Source organism: Pyrus communis, chromosome 9 (genome assembly GCF_963583255.1).
Source record: "Pyrus communis chromosome 9, drPyrComm1.1, whole genome shotgun sequence".
Lineage (NCBI taxonomy): Eukaryota > Viridiplantae > Streptophyta > Magnoliopsida > Rosales > Rosaceae > Pyrus > Pyrus communis.
This window is the reverse complement of record NC_084811.1, coordinates 22,312,829-22,331,644: the sequence shown is the minus strand read 5'-3', so window position 1 is coordinate 22,331,644 and position 18,816 is coordinate 22,312,829. Positions and strand designations below refer to the sequence as shown.

Sequence of the window (18,816 nt, the reverse complement as noted above, 5' to 3'; positions counted from 1 at the left end):
CGCCTCTCACTGTAGCATCAGACTATTCAACGCCACTAGCTCTCTCCCTAGGGTTTCCCTCTCTCCAATGGCGTCCGTGCAGAGCCACCTCTCTGCCGTTTCTTCGATTGCCTCGCGCTGTTTGTCTCCTTCTTCACCGCCGTCGTCGTCCTTCTCTTCGACCGCTGCCACTTCGCTGGTCCCCGTTGGCAGGTCGCCGCAGTGTCGCCGGAAATGCTCCGGAGTGGGGATGATTCGGCTCCGGCGGTCCGTGTGCCGGGCGATGGTTCAGCAGGCCGTGCCCGGCGCTTCTTCTGCGTATGCTAAGGAAATGGAGAGGCTTGCCGCCAAAGAATCGCTGCTTCTCGCTGTGAGCCTGTGCAATTTTACATAGAATTCTGTTAATTAGAAGAGAAATAGTTAGCTGTTTGCACTAATTGGTTGTTTAGGAAGTTTCAATGAGAGTCATGGCAATTGTAAGGCACTGTTTGGTTGCTATTTTCAAATTACAAGTGTGCTGATGCATGCAGGTTCAAAATGATCGGGATTACTGAGTTTCATATATGTGTCCCACTATTTTATAGGAATGAAACTCATGAGACCCATATAGTAACAATTAAACTCTCGTTTTCGATCAAATTTTCTAGTTCATTGTGTGATGTTGATTTTAATTTTTAAGAACCTTTTGTATTAATAGTAAAAGGTCTTGTTGTAGAATTTCTCTGTCAAAAAGTTAATGTGAAAACCTTTTGTTTCAGTTTAAGGATGCTGGGGGTTTTGAGGCGTTAGTCACAGGGAAGACAACAGACATGGAGCGGATTGATGTGAATGAGAGGATAACTGCTTTGGAACGAGTCAATCCAACACAACGTCCTACAACGTAAGCGCATATCTGAACAATGCATTACAACACCTTTTCTTTTTGGTTTGGATTAGATGTTCAATGGTTTGTTCAGCTACCCAGGTCGCCTTTTTTGGAAGGTCGATGGAATTTCGAGTGGTTTGGATCTGGAAGCCCACGTCTATTTGCTGCCAGATTTTTGTTTGAGTAAGTGCTGCACACGTTTATCTATTTCATTGTTTGGTTGGTCTAGAAAATTTTCTGGGTTTTTATATGTAATTAATTTGAAGTTTGAATTAAAAGGTAGCTTACTGTATTAATGCATTTAAGCAATGTTTCTATTGCCGCAGGAGGTTTCCTTCAACTTTGGCTAGTTTGACAAAAATGGAGGTGGTCCTCAAGGATGAGAATGCAAAGATTACAGCAAAATTGAAAGTGTTGAACTCGGTATATATTTTTACTTTAAAAGTCCTCAGTCCATTGTATATGTCCAATTATATGATGAAGCACTCAGGGTAAATACCGCACTTGTCACATATCCATGTGAAATCACAGCTCTAGCACAATTTTAAGGACATTGAACTGACATGAATCATATTTATGCTATAACAACAGCGTTTGATTGGGGCAAGTTGGTTTATGCTATAACAACAGTGTTTGGTTAGGGCAAGTTGGTTGTGTTTGCACCAGAACCTTGGCTTGCATGTGTAATTTGTTGAGGTACCACATCACAAGAGCAGCCAGTAGATCTCTGTAAACCAAAATTTGCAACTTGTTTTCATCCTTTTTCCTGGAATCTTAGGAATAGTAGCAAATAGCGTCTAATTAAATTCATGTAATATGGTTGTTAGATACAAATGAAAGTGAGAAAGGGAGAGAGAAAGAAGTAAAGGTTTTACTCTGCTAGTATTTTCTAAGATAAGAAATAGTGAAGCCATACTTTTGATTTAGATATGATGTTACCTATCATTTCTTCTATTTGTCTGTTATAATTTTTTAATCTGAGCATTCACTATGAAACTCGCGCTGGTGCTGTGCAGATAGAGGGCACGTTTACTTTGTCAACCAAGTTAACTGTGGAGGGTCCAGTTCGAATGAAAGAGGAATATGTTGAGGGGGTTCTTGAGACACCAAAAGTAATTGAAGAGGCAATACCAGACCAGCTAAAAGGTGCACTTGGTCAGGCCGTAAACATAGTGCAACAACTTCCTCTGCCTATTAGGGATGCCTTTTCCAGCGGGCTGAAAGTTCCTTTAAGTGAGTGTGATGCTTTTCTAAGCCAGTTATTTCTTTATCTTAATTGCATAGTTGAGTCTCAAGCTCCAGTAAACTCCTTTAAACGTGTTGTCAGAATAATATCTGCCATGTTTTGGGCTTGTAATACACAATGAAACAGTACTTGTATATTAAATTATGGATAACCAACTATTGGGATAGAAGATGCTTGCAAATTTCTTTGCAGTCTATGAAATTTGAATCACTTCAATCAAGCCATAGTCAGAAGAATATGTGCTCTTTTGTGGTCAGGTACTATTTAGTATTTACTAAGACAGTATATGAACGTTGGAAACTGACCATTTGGGATAAAGATGCTAAGATGCTGGGGAGTTCTTTTATCCTATGAATCCTAACCCTCCCTGCATGTTAATCAGCTGTTACGTCTCCTTTCTGTAAATCCAAGGGTGCCAATAGTCTTCTGTGAGGTACTGTTGGCAGTTGATCAAACGTCATATGCCTACCTTAAAGTTTCTGAAAATGTTGTTGCTGTTCTTTAAGTCTTTTAATTTATTTCATTTTTTTTATAAATATACAAAAAGTTTTTTTTTTTTTTTTTTTTTTTTTTTGGTTTTTGAACAAACAATATTATCTACACTAGGGGTGGGGGAGTGGGCTAAGCCTCACACTGGGCTAGCAATAATGTGATTCAAACTCGCCTTTGGCGAGAATCTAACCTAAGACCTCTCACTTACAAGTGAGGAGGAATACCACTAGACCATAGTTAATCTTTCCTTTTACAGTAGAAGTTTTCCCTTTATTTCCCAGTTAATTGAATTTAGGTGTAATTAAGAGAGCTATAAAACATTTGCTTTCCTTGAAAGATGAGCTGCTTCTTCTTCCTTCTCAAAATGATAAATACCTAAGTCTGAAGGGGCAGTCATTGATGGTGACTATGGGTAGTGGTACGATATCTTGAAGGAGATTTTTCTATCTGTAAATGTAAGTCTCTCATGTTACTCTCTGTCAGTTAGAATTTTTTTGTTGGTTGTCCTAAATACTAAGGTGCTCTAAAGCATGGCCATAACCAGAGAATAAATCTTTTGACTGAGATTCAAACATTGTGGCATCAACTGCTGAATATGCTTGATCTGTTTGCAGCCTAGAATCCAGAATATTAAGGGGATGTTTGGTATCCATCTTGGATCCAATTCTTAGTTTTAAAATGATGAATGTAGCGAAATTGCTTAGTACTTCTTAGTTTCAAAAACAAAAAAAATGGATCCAATAACCCTCATTCAATTTTGTAGTAGCATATGTCGCACCTTGCTAAAGCTCAATCCGATAACCCTCGCCCAGTTTTGCCTTATCTCATTTTTTGCCTATATGCTAACCTAGCTCCATATTAAGTGTTTATGTGCTCACGTGTTATTTGTGTTAGTATGTGCTGCTCCCTGCTAATGCTCTATCCAAGATGATAAATTAAAGCATAACTTTCTACCCTCATCCCATACTGATTTCTCTCTATGTTCACCCAGTTCTTATTATGAATCCATGCTGATCATTTACTTTGTGCATGCAGCTGGAGCTTTTGAGAGACTCTTCATGATCTCCTATCTTGATTCGGAGATACTTGTAAGCATTATACTGCGTATTAATCTTGTGGTTCAGTTTCAATTTGTTTCACATGCGTTTTACTTCGTAAAAATATGACCCCTATCTCACTATGATTAAGAGAATTGCAGTGCTACAAAAAAATAATTAATCTGCTTAGTTTGACATGTCAAAACGTGGTGAAACTTAAAACAGGTGGTTCATTTATGTTTTAAATAGTTTTAAAATATAGCTAAATTAATGGTAAAACATCTCGCATGAGGAAGTTAATTTGTAGAGGAAGATGAAGTTATTTCCCTTTTCTTGGTAGCAACTGCAATAAATTTTCCTTTCCTTGCCATGGGAAAGAATTGAGAGTCCTCAAGTTTTTCCAAAAATATTTAATCTGATGCATTTTCATGTGTGTGGTAGAAAGTTTTCTAAATTTTAAAATACATTCGTAAAGAGGGTGAAACTTATAAATGCATCATGTATGCTGTTTTTATTTATTTATTTTTTTTTGTATTCAGAATCCACTATTTTCACTAGATACTAGATAACGACCTTGACTAATTTCATTAGTCTGTGCTGTTTTATAATATGAACTATCTCTGGATATTGCTATAAATAAATCTTACTTAGCATGTATGATTTTCTAACTGTTAAAGTCTACATCAACAGACGAACGATTGAACACTATTTTCACAAACCCCGCACACAAGTTTTGTAGAGTCAAAGTTAAGACATTTGAATTTTGAGTGGTTTACCTCATCCAAAAGCTTTGCTCATACGGTTGATAGTGAAAGTAGTGATGCGTACGTTAGGGGCTATATGTGATACGCTGTTCGTTACTTATAATTGTAGGTGGTAAAGTATTTGGTCTGTGAGTAATGTATGTGCATTAGAAACATTTTCACTCGTAATCACCGTATAAGATCGTTTTAATGTTCGATATATTGAAGTTGCTGTGTAGCACGTTATACGTTATCACGTTTTGAGTTCTGCAACTGGGTTTGGTACAGATAATACGAGATGCTGCTGGAGTTCCTGAAGTTCTTACAAGGTTGGAGTCTCCGCTGGAAGAAAGCGTAATAGAGTATGAAAGCTAAAAGGTGCTTTTATGTAAGATAACTCAACTTTTCTACTTTTTCCACATATTTTAGTTAAAAAAAAGTTCTATATTTACCACTTCCTCTCTTACTATTTCCTTTTTATGTCCCGAAATTCTTCCAAATAATCGGCGATGAAAATATTAAAATTAGTTGAAATGTTTCCGTCTTTGTAAAATACTAAAAGTCAAGTCAATGAACCAAACTTTGAGTTGGGTTCGGGTTTGTTGTCCTCTGAAAGTCTTGAGCATTTTTAATGTCTTTTATTTTTAGTTGTGTGATAAATTACTAATTAGAGATTAACTGGATAAGAAGAGGGATTATATTTGCTAAATTAAAGGTTGGTGTCAAGTGTGAGAATGCTTGACTAAATTGCACCACGTTGTTTGACTAAGATGTGCTCTCTGCTGTCATGCTAATTTCACATCAAGGCTCGCAGCCTCTCAGCCTTGACCTTACATCAACTGGAAGGGCATTCCAATATTTAATTCGGAAAATGATTTTCACGCTCCCGTTTTACTCCTCGTGCACTCCTCTACTTGTTTCTGCACCTTAATCCACCGTTAATTTATTCAATCTTGTGACTAGAAATCCGCGGACGGTGCAGAGGATAAAAGAGAGTGAAACTCGCTTCCTTTTTTCTTTTTGGTTTGATTAGTCTGTTTGGTTTTCCTTGGCCTGGTGATGAGAATATTTTTTCTAATCCTTACTGAATTGACTTAAAACTTAAGGAACCTTGGACGTGTAGAATATGTGGTGTAGCTTCAACTTCAAATCAATTTCTATAGGATGGTATGATATTTTCTTCCTATACCGTATACTCGGAAATATGCATTCAAATATGATTCTGCTTGATTAGTGGTAGGCTTTTTAGTTGAAATGGCCTCTGAGATTGGCATAACTTCCGACTCTGGTATTTGAGATTTAAAATTGATAGAAGTGGTTGTTTAGATTGTTCGTTGTCAATTATTTTGATCATTTTGTGAAAATTTTCTATTAAATTGAAGATATTTTTGTCAAATCAATCCTTCCCCTTGAATTGGTGATTTCTTTAATTGAACAGAGTTTTTTCATTGAATAACCATAATGATCGATGATGGAGAATCTCAGTGATCACTTTCATCAATTTAAATCTCAAGGACCAGAATTAGGAGTTCTAACAATTTTAAGGACCATTTCGGCTAAAAAGTCTTTGTGGTATGAGGATGTAGGCTTGTAACACCTTCCACTAGATATCGATTTTAAACCGTTCTTCATTAGGGTTTGAAGCCTCCCCAAGTTACCACTGCCTCGGTTTTCCATGATTCTACTTCTGAATCCGGTCTAATACATTACCGGAAGAATATAAGATAAAAATTAGAGGTAACAAAATCGCCTAAACAAATTTATATGGGATTAGTGAGAATTGAGCATTTTATTCAGTTGTAACAATAAATACTCTGAACTACTTGAGTGAAGTTAACGGGGCTTGCTACTCAACCATCAAGAGAATTCATCCTTACACTTGCGGAGGTCTTGTGTTTGACTCTACCTCTCCCACAACCACATAACAATTAGCAAAGAGAGAAATCAAACACAAGAACTTGTCGTAAATGCTCTCTATCTACTTACAAATTATGTAAATATGTTTAATGGTTGACTCTTGGTGTACGGTCTTTGTGTGATGACACTATTAAAGCATTGTCGGAGGCACAAATGGTGCCTTGAGTAATCCCAGTCCCACCGCCATCTTAGTTATTTGCAAATAATAAATTCAACAAAAACTTGACTTTCCGCCTCTGTTTCTTAAGTCAACCATTAATATAAACTGTGAAATTGGGTTTTTTTTTTAATTTTTTTTTTTTAGTTCTTATAATTTAAGTTTATCTAACCAAATGTGTTCACTCGCACAATTATAGACGATCAAACTGGTTCGTATACAAAGGATATTTTTTTGAATAAAGTATATTATCAACACTAAGCGGGTGTAAGAGTAGGTTAATGGAGGATTTTTCTAGTTAGGAACAACATTGAAGGATGACTTAAAATACAAATGGTTGCGGTCAAATAAATGCATTTTGAAGTAGCCATAAGAATAAATTGTGCAACTTTTTATGTAGACGAAAAAGATAGCAGTAGCAATTTTATTAAATATCAATGAGGACATTTGAGATAACATTAAGAAGGTCTCAATACAAAGAAACTTTGACAAAACATAAAGGCCAATTTGGCCAAACAATTTGCCACTTCTTTTAATAAGGACATTGTTGACATAGAGTAGGTCGATAAATCCATAACGCATACATATATACACATAGGTTGTCCGTATAATTACATATGAGACATCATATACAATAACGTTAGAAAATAGACATAAAACAGATTAATCTACAGTAACTATTTATATACATAAAGACATTCTTTTTTTTTTTTCTTTTTTTAACAACATTTGAAGAATGACTTGAAATATAGATAGTTCTAATCAAATAGCCACATTTTGGGGAAGCCCCAAGAAGGAAGCATGCACCTTTTCCTACGATAAGGACAAATGTACAATGTCCGTACACTTGCAGATGGGATATTTATATAAAATAGTATTAGAAAATAGATAAACATAATCATCTAAATTACGACGAAAAAAGAAAAATGAATTCAATCCGAACGTACTGAACTTGTCCCCAAAAAACTAAACTCGTAATCCCGAATCATTAGGTAATCAAAACCGAAACTTGCTGAAATTTTTAGTATGGTATTCGGAATCCATGAAGGGTTTGTTGGATAAAACTAAACCAAACCAAACTGACAATGCTTTTATTAAAAGGAAAACTAATGAAAATGATTTAAAAACTTTGAGTTTTAACGATAAGCACAAAATAAAATGTAAAGTGAATAGTATCAGGATTGACTTTTTATTGTAAAAATGTGGTTTTTCTTTAAAGTGAATAGTATTTGGAACTTTTCGTTAAAGTTTCATTTATTAATGAATTAATTTTAATTGTTGGATTTCCTTGAGATTGAATCTTAAACCTCTGTTTAGAATCAACTCTCTCCTTGTTGGGTCCTTCTCTTTCTGTCGACTCATTTTGCAACTTCTCTGGCCACACTACACCACCTTCGACCTTCTCTCTTTATATCCCTTCGACCCTCTCTGTTTATCCTCTCCAGCGTCATTCCCCACCACCAACTACTTTATCATCTCGTCGTCGATCGACCTCACATATGTGTGCTCTCTCCGGCGTTCAAGGTAAGATATTTCGAATTTGATTTTAGGGCTAGGGATACCAGCTGCCTCAGACGGGAATCGGCGCCAGATTTGGAGAAATGGCTGGCGTCTTGGGACGGTGGATTACGGCGTTGGCCCAAGGAACATGCAAAGATCAGTTTACCTAAATTAACCTACCAAATACTGAAATTTTTTTCCGTGCTCCCAATTTTAAATAAACCGAAAAAATCAATTCGGTTTCGGTTATTTTATTCATATACCGAAATTATCGGTTCGAGATTTTTGGTATGAAGCCCTAATCTAAACCATCCCTCATCGGTACTTTTCTCTTACTCTATTTTATGGGTTTCAAGTTATTAATCACTAACCAACTAGGCAGACGTATGTATTAAATCAAGTTATATATGCATACATACATACATACATACATATATATATATATGTATATATATATATATTTATTTATTTATTTATGATGAGGAACAAGTGGGTTATGCAGAATCAAGAAATGTGTTTAATTTCATATGGGCAATAAAAGAATTGGAAGTTTCTGAGAGGGACTAACTAATTAATCAGGAAATAATTAATTAATTAGTTGCAACAAGATTCTTGCAAGAAAAGTATTACGTTTATCAAAAAGAAAATGTTATTGGTATTTTAAAATTTTTATTCTACATTCTTAATAAATGTATTTTTTTTTAAATATAGAAAATTTAAAATGTAAAATAATATTTTCAAAATGCTAATAACAATTCCCTTACCAAAATCCTATAGTTTTCCTTTCAACTCGTTCCTATTTTTAAGTCCTGGTTTTTTTTTTTTTTTTTTTTTTTTCTCTTTGGTAATGTTTTTAAGTCCTGGTTTTACCAAACCCTAAGGGGGCGTTTGTTTGCCCTCACTAACTGGGACTGGACTGGACTGGACTAACTATTAGTCCAATACTGTGTTTGTTTCATGCTGGGACTAACATTAATGAGACTAAAGGGGACTAGCATGGACAAAACCCTTCACTAAGAGGTCTTAGTGAGACCCCCCAATAACCATGGGACTAGCTAAGACTATCCTCTATTTCTCGTCCTTGTCATGCTCAACGACCACTCCCGATAGACTCCTCGTCATCGCCGATCACCTAGATCAATCATTAACTTCCCGACTCTCTTTCAGATCCATTTCACAACCAATTTTCATATAAAATATACCAAATTAAAGCTGGGAGTGACAAGATTACGATTTTACTTGAATCGAGGCCAAAATGTGATCGAATGTGGTTGGAAAATGGCCTGGAAGTCTCGGCCTGTTTGGACTTCTTCAAATCCATGACAAATTCAAGCATGCAAAGCTAAGATCTCGGTCCAGGGATGGTGATGAATTTTTTGGCAGTGCTAACTTCATCCAATTTAATGAGGGTTGGCCAAAAAACACATCGGGAAAACCTGCATCTCGTCGGGAAAATTGGAGCCGTGAGGTTCCGTTCGAACAACGCATAGCTAGAGAGGGAGGGAAGACAAAGAAATAGAGACTGGAATCAATAAGGAGTTTGACCAGGAATGAGAAAGAGACATGAATTGAGATGTCTGAGAGGAAAAAAAGAGGGAGAGGGTGGGACGATGAGAGAAGAGGAAAAGAGTGGGACGGAAATGGTAGGAAAAGATGGAGAAAAAGATAAGATCATAATAAAATATTAATAATTTATATATTAAATAAAATAATATTAGAATTTGTTATTATCCAGCTTCTTAGTCCAATACTGCACCAAACGCTTCACTAAGTTAGTCCAGTTTAGTCTAGTCTAAGCCAGTCCAGCTTAGTCCTTTAAGCTAATTCAGTCCGAGATAGTCCGGCGCAACAAACGCCCCCTAATTGTCCACTCCCTCCGGACAAACAGGTGGACCCCACATACATACGACAAGTAGCAACTCCCACATCCAAAAGGTTAAATATTAATTATTCAATTAAAAACTAAAAAAACAAATAAATTATTTATTAAAGTAATATTATAATCTTTACACAAGAAATTAATAGAGACAGATAAGAACATCAGAAAAATTAGAAAAATGCAAAGACAGATGAATAGACAAGTAATTTCACTAGAATTAAGTTAAAACCCTCCAAAATCCCAAGAAAATTAAACAAAATGTTTCAGACTACTCTAATGAAAACCACAGATTTTTCTTGAATTACACAGAAAATATTAATTTTTTTGACCTTCTAGACAAGTTGGGTTCCTTCAAAGCCATGAAGGAGGTGAGAATTTGGAGCATCCATAGTAGGCAGCAAAGGAAATTCACCACCAAATTCCTGAATAAACCCCTCCAAATCTGCAAATCTCTCAAGAAACCCACCAGATTTTTCTGCATTCCACATCAGCCCTTCTTCTCCCTTAATTCTTTCTCTCGATTGGTCCACAAATCCCTTGCACCCAGCTCTCATCTTGTCAGCCATGATCAATGCATTCTTTTTGCTGGGTTTGGGTTCTTCTCTGCTGGGTATACTTGTTGGGTTTTTCTTGTTGTTCCTCCTGTTGCTGCAGCCGCCGTTTTCCGATGGTTTTCCGGTGAGTCTCTGAACCAGCTCCCTGAAGTTTGCCACGTCAGTCTTGATGATCTCTGGGGCATATATGTGAATAATTCGGATTTTGGGCTTTGGTTTTGATATTGTTTGTGAGTGTCTGTGGATTGCAAGTGCTTCTGGCATATTTAAGCAGAAAGTTTGCTTGTTGGTTAGTGTCTGAGCCTCCTCCATGGGAAATATCTAGAGAGAGAAACAAGAAAGAGAGGGGTCTGGGTCCTCTGGGAGAGATAGGGGGATTGAGGAAGTTGGTGTAATATTTGTTTAGAATTGTGGTGAAGGTGAGGTTTATATGTAAGGGGAAAAGAATAATAGAAGGGGTGGTTAGTTGTCATTAATTTAAATTGGGAGGACAAATGGAAAAAAACTAAGAAAAAGAACAAGATGGGAGACAAAGGCTGGCTTTTGGAGGGAGGGGTTGGATGAATCCTTGTGTGGCAAAATGTTAAGAGTCAATGGAGAGATTAATGGAACTCATTGGTCCCCTCTTTTCCAATTGGGATTTCATTATAATTTGTATGTGTATATTATATGTATGTTATGTTTTGGTAGAAGATGTGCAAAGTTGTACGATGTATCTTTATCATACATGACATGCCTCAAATCATCCCAATTTTCCATTCAACTTGTAACTAATAAGTCAACGGTCTTGTGTTTGAATCGCCCTCCCCCGTAAAATAAAGTTTGTGTAGATTGTTCTATCATTTGTCCAAAAAAAAAATGTCAATTGTAAAATTGTAATGCATGCAGTTTGTTAGTTAGGGTTGAATCACTTAATATGCTATTTAAACACACAAAACTGATATACTTCATAAAATTCATATTTAACGCATTTGGCATAGTCTAGTTTTGTCTAGTGTGGTAATGTAACATGGTATTAATAGTGATAACCAATAAGAAGATGCAAGGGCCACAAAATAAGAAAATTAATGTAGTCGGAGTGGTTCTTTTTAAGAAGTATATATGTGTATATCTAATAGCACTAGATCGTAGTACTAATGACCAATCTCTGTATCTACAAACTTTTTATGAGGAAAAAGTTCACTTATCCTCTCCATCTCCATATGGGTAATATGTCATTATGCATGGATTATATATGGATCATTACACAAAACCGTACGTGTAGGTAGAAGAAAAACAAAGTCATGGCCGGTTCATGGCTTGCACAAGCGTACGACAGCGGTACCTAATCCCGCGTTTCAGGCCAATACAAATTCAACAAGATCTAAAACTTGCTATGAGAAGCAAACCGACGAGCAACCACATTTTTTAGGTTAAAGTAATCTAAATAAACTGTGTACAATCCAGCAAAGCACGCGGCAATAGTTGAGTGCATGATGCCTGTAGCTGGGTAGAATCGAAGAAAATAATTCAATTAGCTGTGTATACTGGTATGTGTGTGTATGTATTTACAGTTCTTCTATACGACCATATATTGACAACTTTAACTTCACAACATCGATATCTATAGTATCAACAATAAAGACAGCATACCTATAGCATATCGACTACATATATATCTGCATTTTCTTTAAATGCAGTTAACTGTAACCTAGGAGGGTAAGCACATATCACGAGTTCAAATCATGCATGTCACTAAGGAAAGACCATGTTAATTTTGAAAGCTACCTCATCCAAAAGTTTGACAATAATTAAACTAATTAATTTTGGGACGATATCTATTTTGATAAGGGCAACACTATTCCATCGTATTCAGATCAATCTACCCACAAACAGTGAGATATGTTATGTTACAAAACTATCGATATGAACCAATAATAACATGGACGTTGTTAAATATTGGTCTAATTAAGTTGAGTACTTAAACAATGGAAGATTATTTACGTAAGAGAATCTAATTATCTTTCATAGTTATGTATATAAAAGCAAACTTGTACGGATGCATGAGGTATATCTCACTTGCTAAATTGCAAAACCGACTTGGATGTCGATCTCTTAACCATTAATTTTGTCAATATGCTTTCACCTCATAGCTACACGTACAGAGAGTACCTACCATGAATGGCCGGTTCTAAGTATTGTCACTACTCACTTACGGAGCTTTCGATCCCAAACACTTAGGCAAAACCCAAACAAACTCATTTGTTTAACTCTTAATTATCTTACAAATTCATAAGATAATTATATTGACAGTGTCTTTGCACTGGATTTAAGAATGGGTCTCGCACTAGGCATCATGTATAAAATGATGAAAGCAAAACGATATAATAGCATGTAATGGACAAATGAAAACATTCGGTAGAATTTTGCAACTAGGCATAAGTGAGATTAGGACAGGCCTAAATACTAGATTAATTAGCAGTATTTTCTTAACAGAGGTCTCGTTTTACTGTAACAAAACAAAATAGGCATATGATTTGTTGTAGGATTTAGTATTCATCATATAAATCTCTTTTATATTTAACTGTTTCTCTTTGTTTTGCTCAAGAATACGAGATTCATATACGATAAATCATCCTGTTTTGACTAGAGTAAACCAAAATTCCTGCTAAGAAATGTTGATAATGCTACTAGAAGGTATGCATGAATGCATGGCATATAAACAAAATGTTTAGGTTAGAATTTTGCTCAGTGGCGGATGACTGTTTGCAGAACAATTTGTTCAACTGCTTAAACTTTTTGACCTTTTTACACGTTCATGCATGCAGGGAAAGGAAGTCATGCCAATGAGAACGCAACCCTTAAATGGTGTTTTACTTTTTAATCTTACCGTTAGAAGGGAAAGATTTTAAAATTATTACAATAATTCAGAAGAGAGAGAGCTTCAAACCCAGGAACGCATTATACTAGAATACTGCACCACATGTAAAGCAGAAAAAAGTTTCTAGGCAGAAACACTTTTTTTTTTAAGTCTCTATGCTCTATTCGTAGAATAACATTGTTGTATAAAACCGACACTAAACACACATTTTCGTGTCTATAAATCAAACTGCACAGTTTGATTGTATATGCATCAACAAGATGCATGAGAGATCTACCATTCATCAAAGATTAATAATTTGTACAATAAAAGAAATTAGGAATTTAATTAGAGCTTTTTATTTTTTTTCCTGGTGGAGAGCATGATAAATAATTGGGAGTTTTAACGAAAATCTCACGGTACTGTTCACTTTAACGAAAAACCATATTTTTACATTAAAAAGTCAAACATGGTACTATTCATTTTACCCTTTATTTTTTCCTTATCATTAAAACTCAAAATTTTCAAACTCTTTTTCTTAAATAATTTGATAGCCGGCAGATAAAATATTTTATGTAATATTATTTATTCGATATTTGAGTGTACGAGTGAAAGATCTTCCGGTTTTGATTCGGCGAATAATAACCGTCGGATGTGCACGTGATGAACTGACACCCTTGAATCCATGATGATGGTGTTTGCGTCATCGGGGAGAGCACACGAGTCTCGTGCTTGCCGGCTTGGGCCGGCCCACGGCCCAACTCATATGCATGATATGGTAAGATATTATGTGATGGCATCTTTTCACTCACCGCGAAGACTCAATCTCAACTGCCACGTGGCGACGTGCGTGCTGTGGCTCCGATGTGGGAGCCAATCCAACGAGAAAGAGTGCGAGGCCACTTTTTTGAATTTTGAACTTTTTTTTTTGTTTTTTGTTTTTTGTTTTTATTTATTTTAATAAAATCTTGACATCCTTCTTAATTAGATAAAAGGTTAAATTATAGCAGAAGTCCTTAAACTATACCATAAGTTTAGTTTTGGTCTATGAACTTTTTAATAATTGCTCTCGTCTTTGAATTTTGTAATGTGTTGCGCATGTGTCCCTTTCGTAATTCCGTCAAATTTTCTATGAAATTAAGGGGTAAGATGGGTATTTTATCCAAAGATGAAAACAAAATAATAACATGAGAAAAATGGAGCAATTAGAATTTTTTTTATCTCAACTTTTATAAATTCTTTATAGTTAGCTTGACTCCGTAAAGTTAAGGAAGAGTTTCTCTTCAAAATACTTTGTGGCCTATTCACCAAATTTCTTACTTATGATCAAAACCGTTCATATTTTGTTTTTTTTAACAAAAAACCGTTCGTATTATAAATCACTATGTAAAGATCATCTCTGCAAAAAATTATTTTAAGGAGTTCTTTCTCAATCCTTGAAGAGCCCAGTATTTCTTTTTAAAAAAAAAATTATTTTCTTATTTTTTTATAAAATTCTTATTTTATCCCCTCAACTTAACGGATGAGTTGATAGAGTTAAAGAAAATGACTATTGGTGCAACAAAGTGACATAATTTGAGGACGAGACAAATTATTAGTAGAATTTAAAGACGAAAAATAAACTCATGGTATCAATCAAGGACCTTTGCTACAATTTAGTCTTAGGTAAAATTAGAACTTGGGTTGCACAACATCCCTCTTCTCTTGTAAGCTTAGCTGGATGATCTTGTTCAAAGATCGTATGAAAAAATGCTCTTTGAAGCCTTGAGTAGGATTTTAGGCTCTTTCAAATGAGTTAGGTTGTTTTTTTTTTTTTTTTTTTTCCCTAGTGTGCCATCGTTGGCTTAGACGAACGGAATGATTTGTATGTTGTTATTGTTAGATCGTTAATTTGTGCCACAAGTAAATCAATTTTTTTTATTAAAAGATTGTACCATAGGAATAAATATATATTAAGTTCTTTTCTGTGCCTTGTTACTAAGGCCTTCATATATTTTATTTGTGTTATATCAAGTGATAATCACAAATTGATCGAATCTCATTTTACCTCAGTTTGCAATTCTCATGTAAACGTTAGACAGAATGTAAAGCAAGTTATATGAGAAAGAAAAGACGATAAGTAAAGTAAGTTAAATATATATTAATTAATAAAATATAATAAATATATAAATAAATGGACCTATTCATCTTTCTACATGTTTCTACATAATATATATACACACACATACGATAATCCACCATTTTATTATTCGTATTAGTAGTTATTATCTTTCTTTGTCTTATAAATTTTATTAATTTAATAAAAATTAAATGTATTTCCTAAAAACTCTCAAAGAATTCGTTATAATACGATCCAACAAAAAGGATTCTTAGTGGGAGATTATTTTCAGGAGATGTAGAAAGATGCAAGACCTTGTTAACTAATTCCACGGAAGAAAGTGAAAGAATTCACTCTTTTATTTTGTTTAATAAAGATTTTCTAAAAAATAGATTGCAGAGCTTTGAAGTCTTCATGTATGTTGAGTTGAGTTTTCTTGTCTTCTACCTTTCTGTTGCCTTTATAGAACAAGCTTTCCTTCGAGTTTAAGCTTTTCCTCTGAGATCATTCCTCTCTGATCCCAGTTGCTGATGTGACTACTATCAGAGAATAAGTTCTCAACTTTATCCCTGTGAAACTACCAAACTGTCATCTGAAAGCATCTTCCTTCTGTAAAAAAACCGGCTGAGTTGCCATCGTTAGTGTGAAGGAGGGCTTCTTGGATCCACGACAAAACTGAGCAAATTGGGCATCGAATAGGCCCAATGCAAAATTCAGTCCAAACAGCCTGTATATGTATACATTAAATTTGAAATAAAGTTCTTCCATGTGATCATGAGTATGAATCTCACGATTCCATCTTAATTACTGCATGCATTTTGAGAGTGTAGTGTCTATGGTACTACCACTGGACTGATAATTTTCTTATTTCCGCTAATATCATATTCATATGGGAAATCATGATTACACACTTCTTTTTTTCTTTCCTTACGTCTCTAGCCCCATAAGTTAATTACTACATAAGGTATGGAAATAATAACTACACATCTTCTCTTTTCTTCTTATATGTATGTGTATCTCTTTTTATTTCTAGCTATCAAATTAGAAAAAACAAACAAAAACAACCGACATAATTAAATACGAGTATGTACTTCCTACCAAGGTAATTTGACTGAAGCCCTAGGTTTTTATAGCATAATCAGGGGAAAAAAAATAATTTTAGCGCGCGTATCTATATAAAATAAAACATGACCAACAAATCAAAAGATTTAGGCCAATAACTTATTAGAGAAAATCCAAACCCCCTACTAAGGCTACGTGAGCATGCATGCGCCATGTAATGTATAATTAGACATATAGTTCGTATATTACTAACCCACGCAAGATTTTCTCTAATCTCAATAGTTAACGATCAACAATATCTAATCAGTTACTTTTAGAGACCAGTTCATGGCATGTTTTTATATTATCTGTCAAACATTTGCAGCAGCAAATCAAGTCCTACGTAACTGCCTGCATTTTCAACAACTCACTTGAGATTTTAATATAATTTTACTTTTACTGTTTCGTTTTTATGTGCCTTGTGTCAAAGGTCGTCGGCTGCTTCAGTAGAGAAGTATTGCATTCACACAGTAAACCTTTTGCATGTCTGTTATCAGTTGCTTTCATGGTCGATTTGCGGTCCTCCAGGATTACCCAAATGTTCTCGTCAAGGCAAATCCTTGACATGCATGGCAGTGTCTCCCCTGTGTATGCTACCAACTTAATTATACGACTTAATTAATAACAAGTAATAACTAATTAACTAACGTATGTGAACAAACAGGGACTCATTGAGATCTGATGTTGATTTGTTTTAAGAATTAGAAATTCTTTTCTTATTTTCTACTAGCGTTTCCTGTTTTGATTGATAGTATTTGTAACTCAGTAGATGAGAATATTCCATTTGTCTTGGCTCTTCCTCCCTCCTCTCTCCAATATCATCATCCTCCACTGTATAACCACATGATGAGATGATGGTGCTTCCACCCCCTCCTTCGGCGATCACATGGTGATTTTTCTGCTATGCCACCTAATTATCATCTGTTTCACAGGGAAGGTGAAAGAAGGGTTTAAGAAAAAAATATTAATAAAATAAATACAAATTACCGTTGTTTGTACCATACTTGACAAATCCCGAAACTACTAAGCACCGTTCAACAGCACCGTCAAGGACCGACAAGACTTTTCCTCCAATCAGGAGGCCAATCACAACACGACACATGTCGGTATCAGAAGCCAATCACAGCGCGACACGTGTAAATATCAGAGGCCAATCACAACACGACACGTGTCAATGTCAGAACAAAGCTAGAAACTCTCTTCTATAAAAGGGGATCACTCTCCCACAATAATCCCTAATGTCATTTGTACTAAACTATTCACTAGAACTCACTAGAACTCACAAAAAGAGAGCTTGAACCTATGTATTTGTGTAAACCCTTCACAACTAATGAGAACTCCTCTACTCCGTGGATGTAGCCAAGCTGGGTGAACCACATACATCTTGTGTTATTTGCTTCCATGTCTCTATTCATTTACATACTTATCCACACTAATGACCAGAGCAACTTAGCGAAGGTCACAAACTTGACACTTTCTGTTGTACCAAAGTCCTCGCCGATTTTGTGCATCAACATTTGGCGTCGTCTGTGGGAATCGCACTTATTCCTACTCTCTCCATCTTTGTTAAGCTGGTTTCCACCATTCGTACACTTTCTTTCGACCAGGTATCCATTTCCAACATGGGGAGTGAAGAGAGCCACAACACGCAGAACAACACCCCCTCGCACTTAGTGCGAAGTAATGAAAGAAGGAACGAAATAAGTTTGCTCTTCAGGCTAAAGTCGATGAGCTAAAGGCTCAGAACAACAAGATAGCAATAAAGAATGAGATCCTCCAAGAGCAGTATGAGAAGCTCTTCGAGATGCTCCATGAAGCTAGGCATACTCAAACACATGAACTCATCGCCCCTGAGGAAGTCAACCACCACTTGGGTGCCCCCCAACACAGAGGATCACCTGCCTTCAACATGGATATCCCTATTGGGGAGCAAGTTACTCATCAAGGTGTTGATCAACATGAGACCTCTCTCGACCCAGCTGCTTAAACCCGAAGCAAGAGAAGTGGAGGAAGGCACAATCTTGCAGAAGGAGTAGAAGGATCAAAAGCCATTTATCGTGACTGTCGGGACTTCCTGAGGCAATGTCGAGGGAACCCCATCCATATAAGCTCAAAGGTTAATGACCCAAGGGTTTCTGAAAGATTCGGTCCTCTCTCATGCCCCAAGCCAACTACTAATCTAGGGAATGAGCGACATGTCCTAGAGGAATATGAAGGTACTGGGGGACTCGAGCGCGTTTCGACAGGTTCGCTCTGGAAGTTAGTACGGTAAGTCCAAAGAAAAATCTCATGCCCTTGATCAAGCTTTCCTACTTCCAAAAGAAGATGGAGACTTACGAAAGAATGATCTAGCAGTACCTGACTCCACTCAAGACCCCCTTGTCCTACAACTTATTGAGGAAGTAAACA

General features: G+C 35.9%; 2 protein-coding genes across 2 annotated transcripts; one reads left to right on the top strand and one right to left on the bottom strand.

Moving 5' to 3' along the window:
• The first annotated feature begins 43 nt into the window (after positions 1–43).
• Positions 44–4,956, top strand: LOC137746195 (probable plastid-lipid-associated protein 13, chloroplastic). Its single transcript, XM_068486269.1, has 7 exons — positions 44–349; positions 738–859; positions 944–1,027; positions 1,171–1,267; positions 1,861–2,077; positions 3,618–3,670; positions 4,651–4,956. Exons 1-7 carry the CDS (start codon positions 68–70, stop codon positions 4,735–4,737), a joined length of 942 nt encoding a protein of 313 aa, XP_068342370.1. The 5' UTR covers positions 44–67; the 3' UTR covers positions 4,738–4,956.
• A 5,010-nt stretch (positions 4,957–9,966) lies between these two features.
• Positions 9,967–10,819, bottom strand: LOC137744112 (VQ motif-containing protein 17-like). Its single transcript, XM_068483980.1, has one exon. The coding sequence runs from the start codon at positions 10,679–10,681 to the stop codon at positions 10,148–10,150; it is 534 nt and encodes a 177-aa protein (XP_068340081.1). The 5' UTR covers positions 10,682–10,819; the 3' UTR covers positions 9,967–10,147.
• Positions 10,820–18,816: the final 7,997 nt, after the last annotated feature.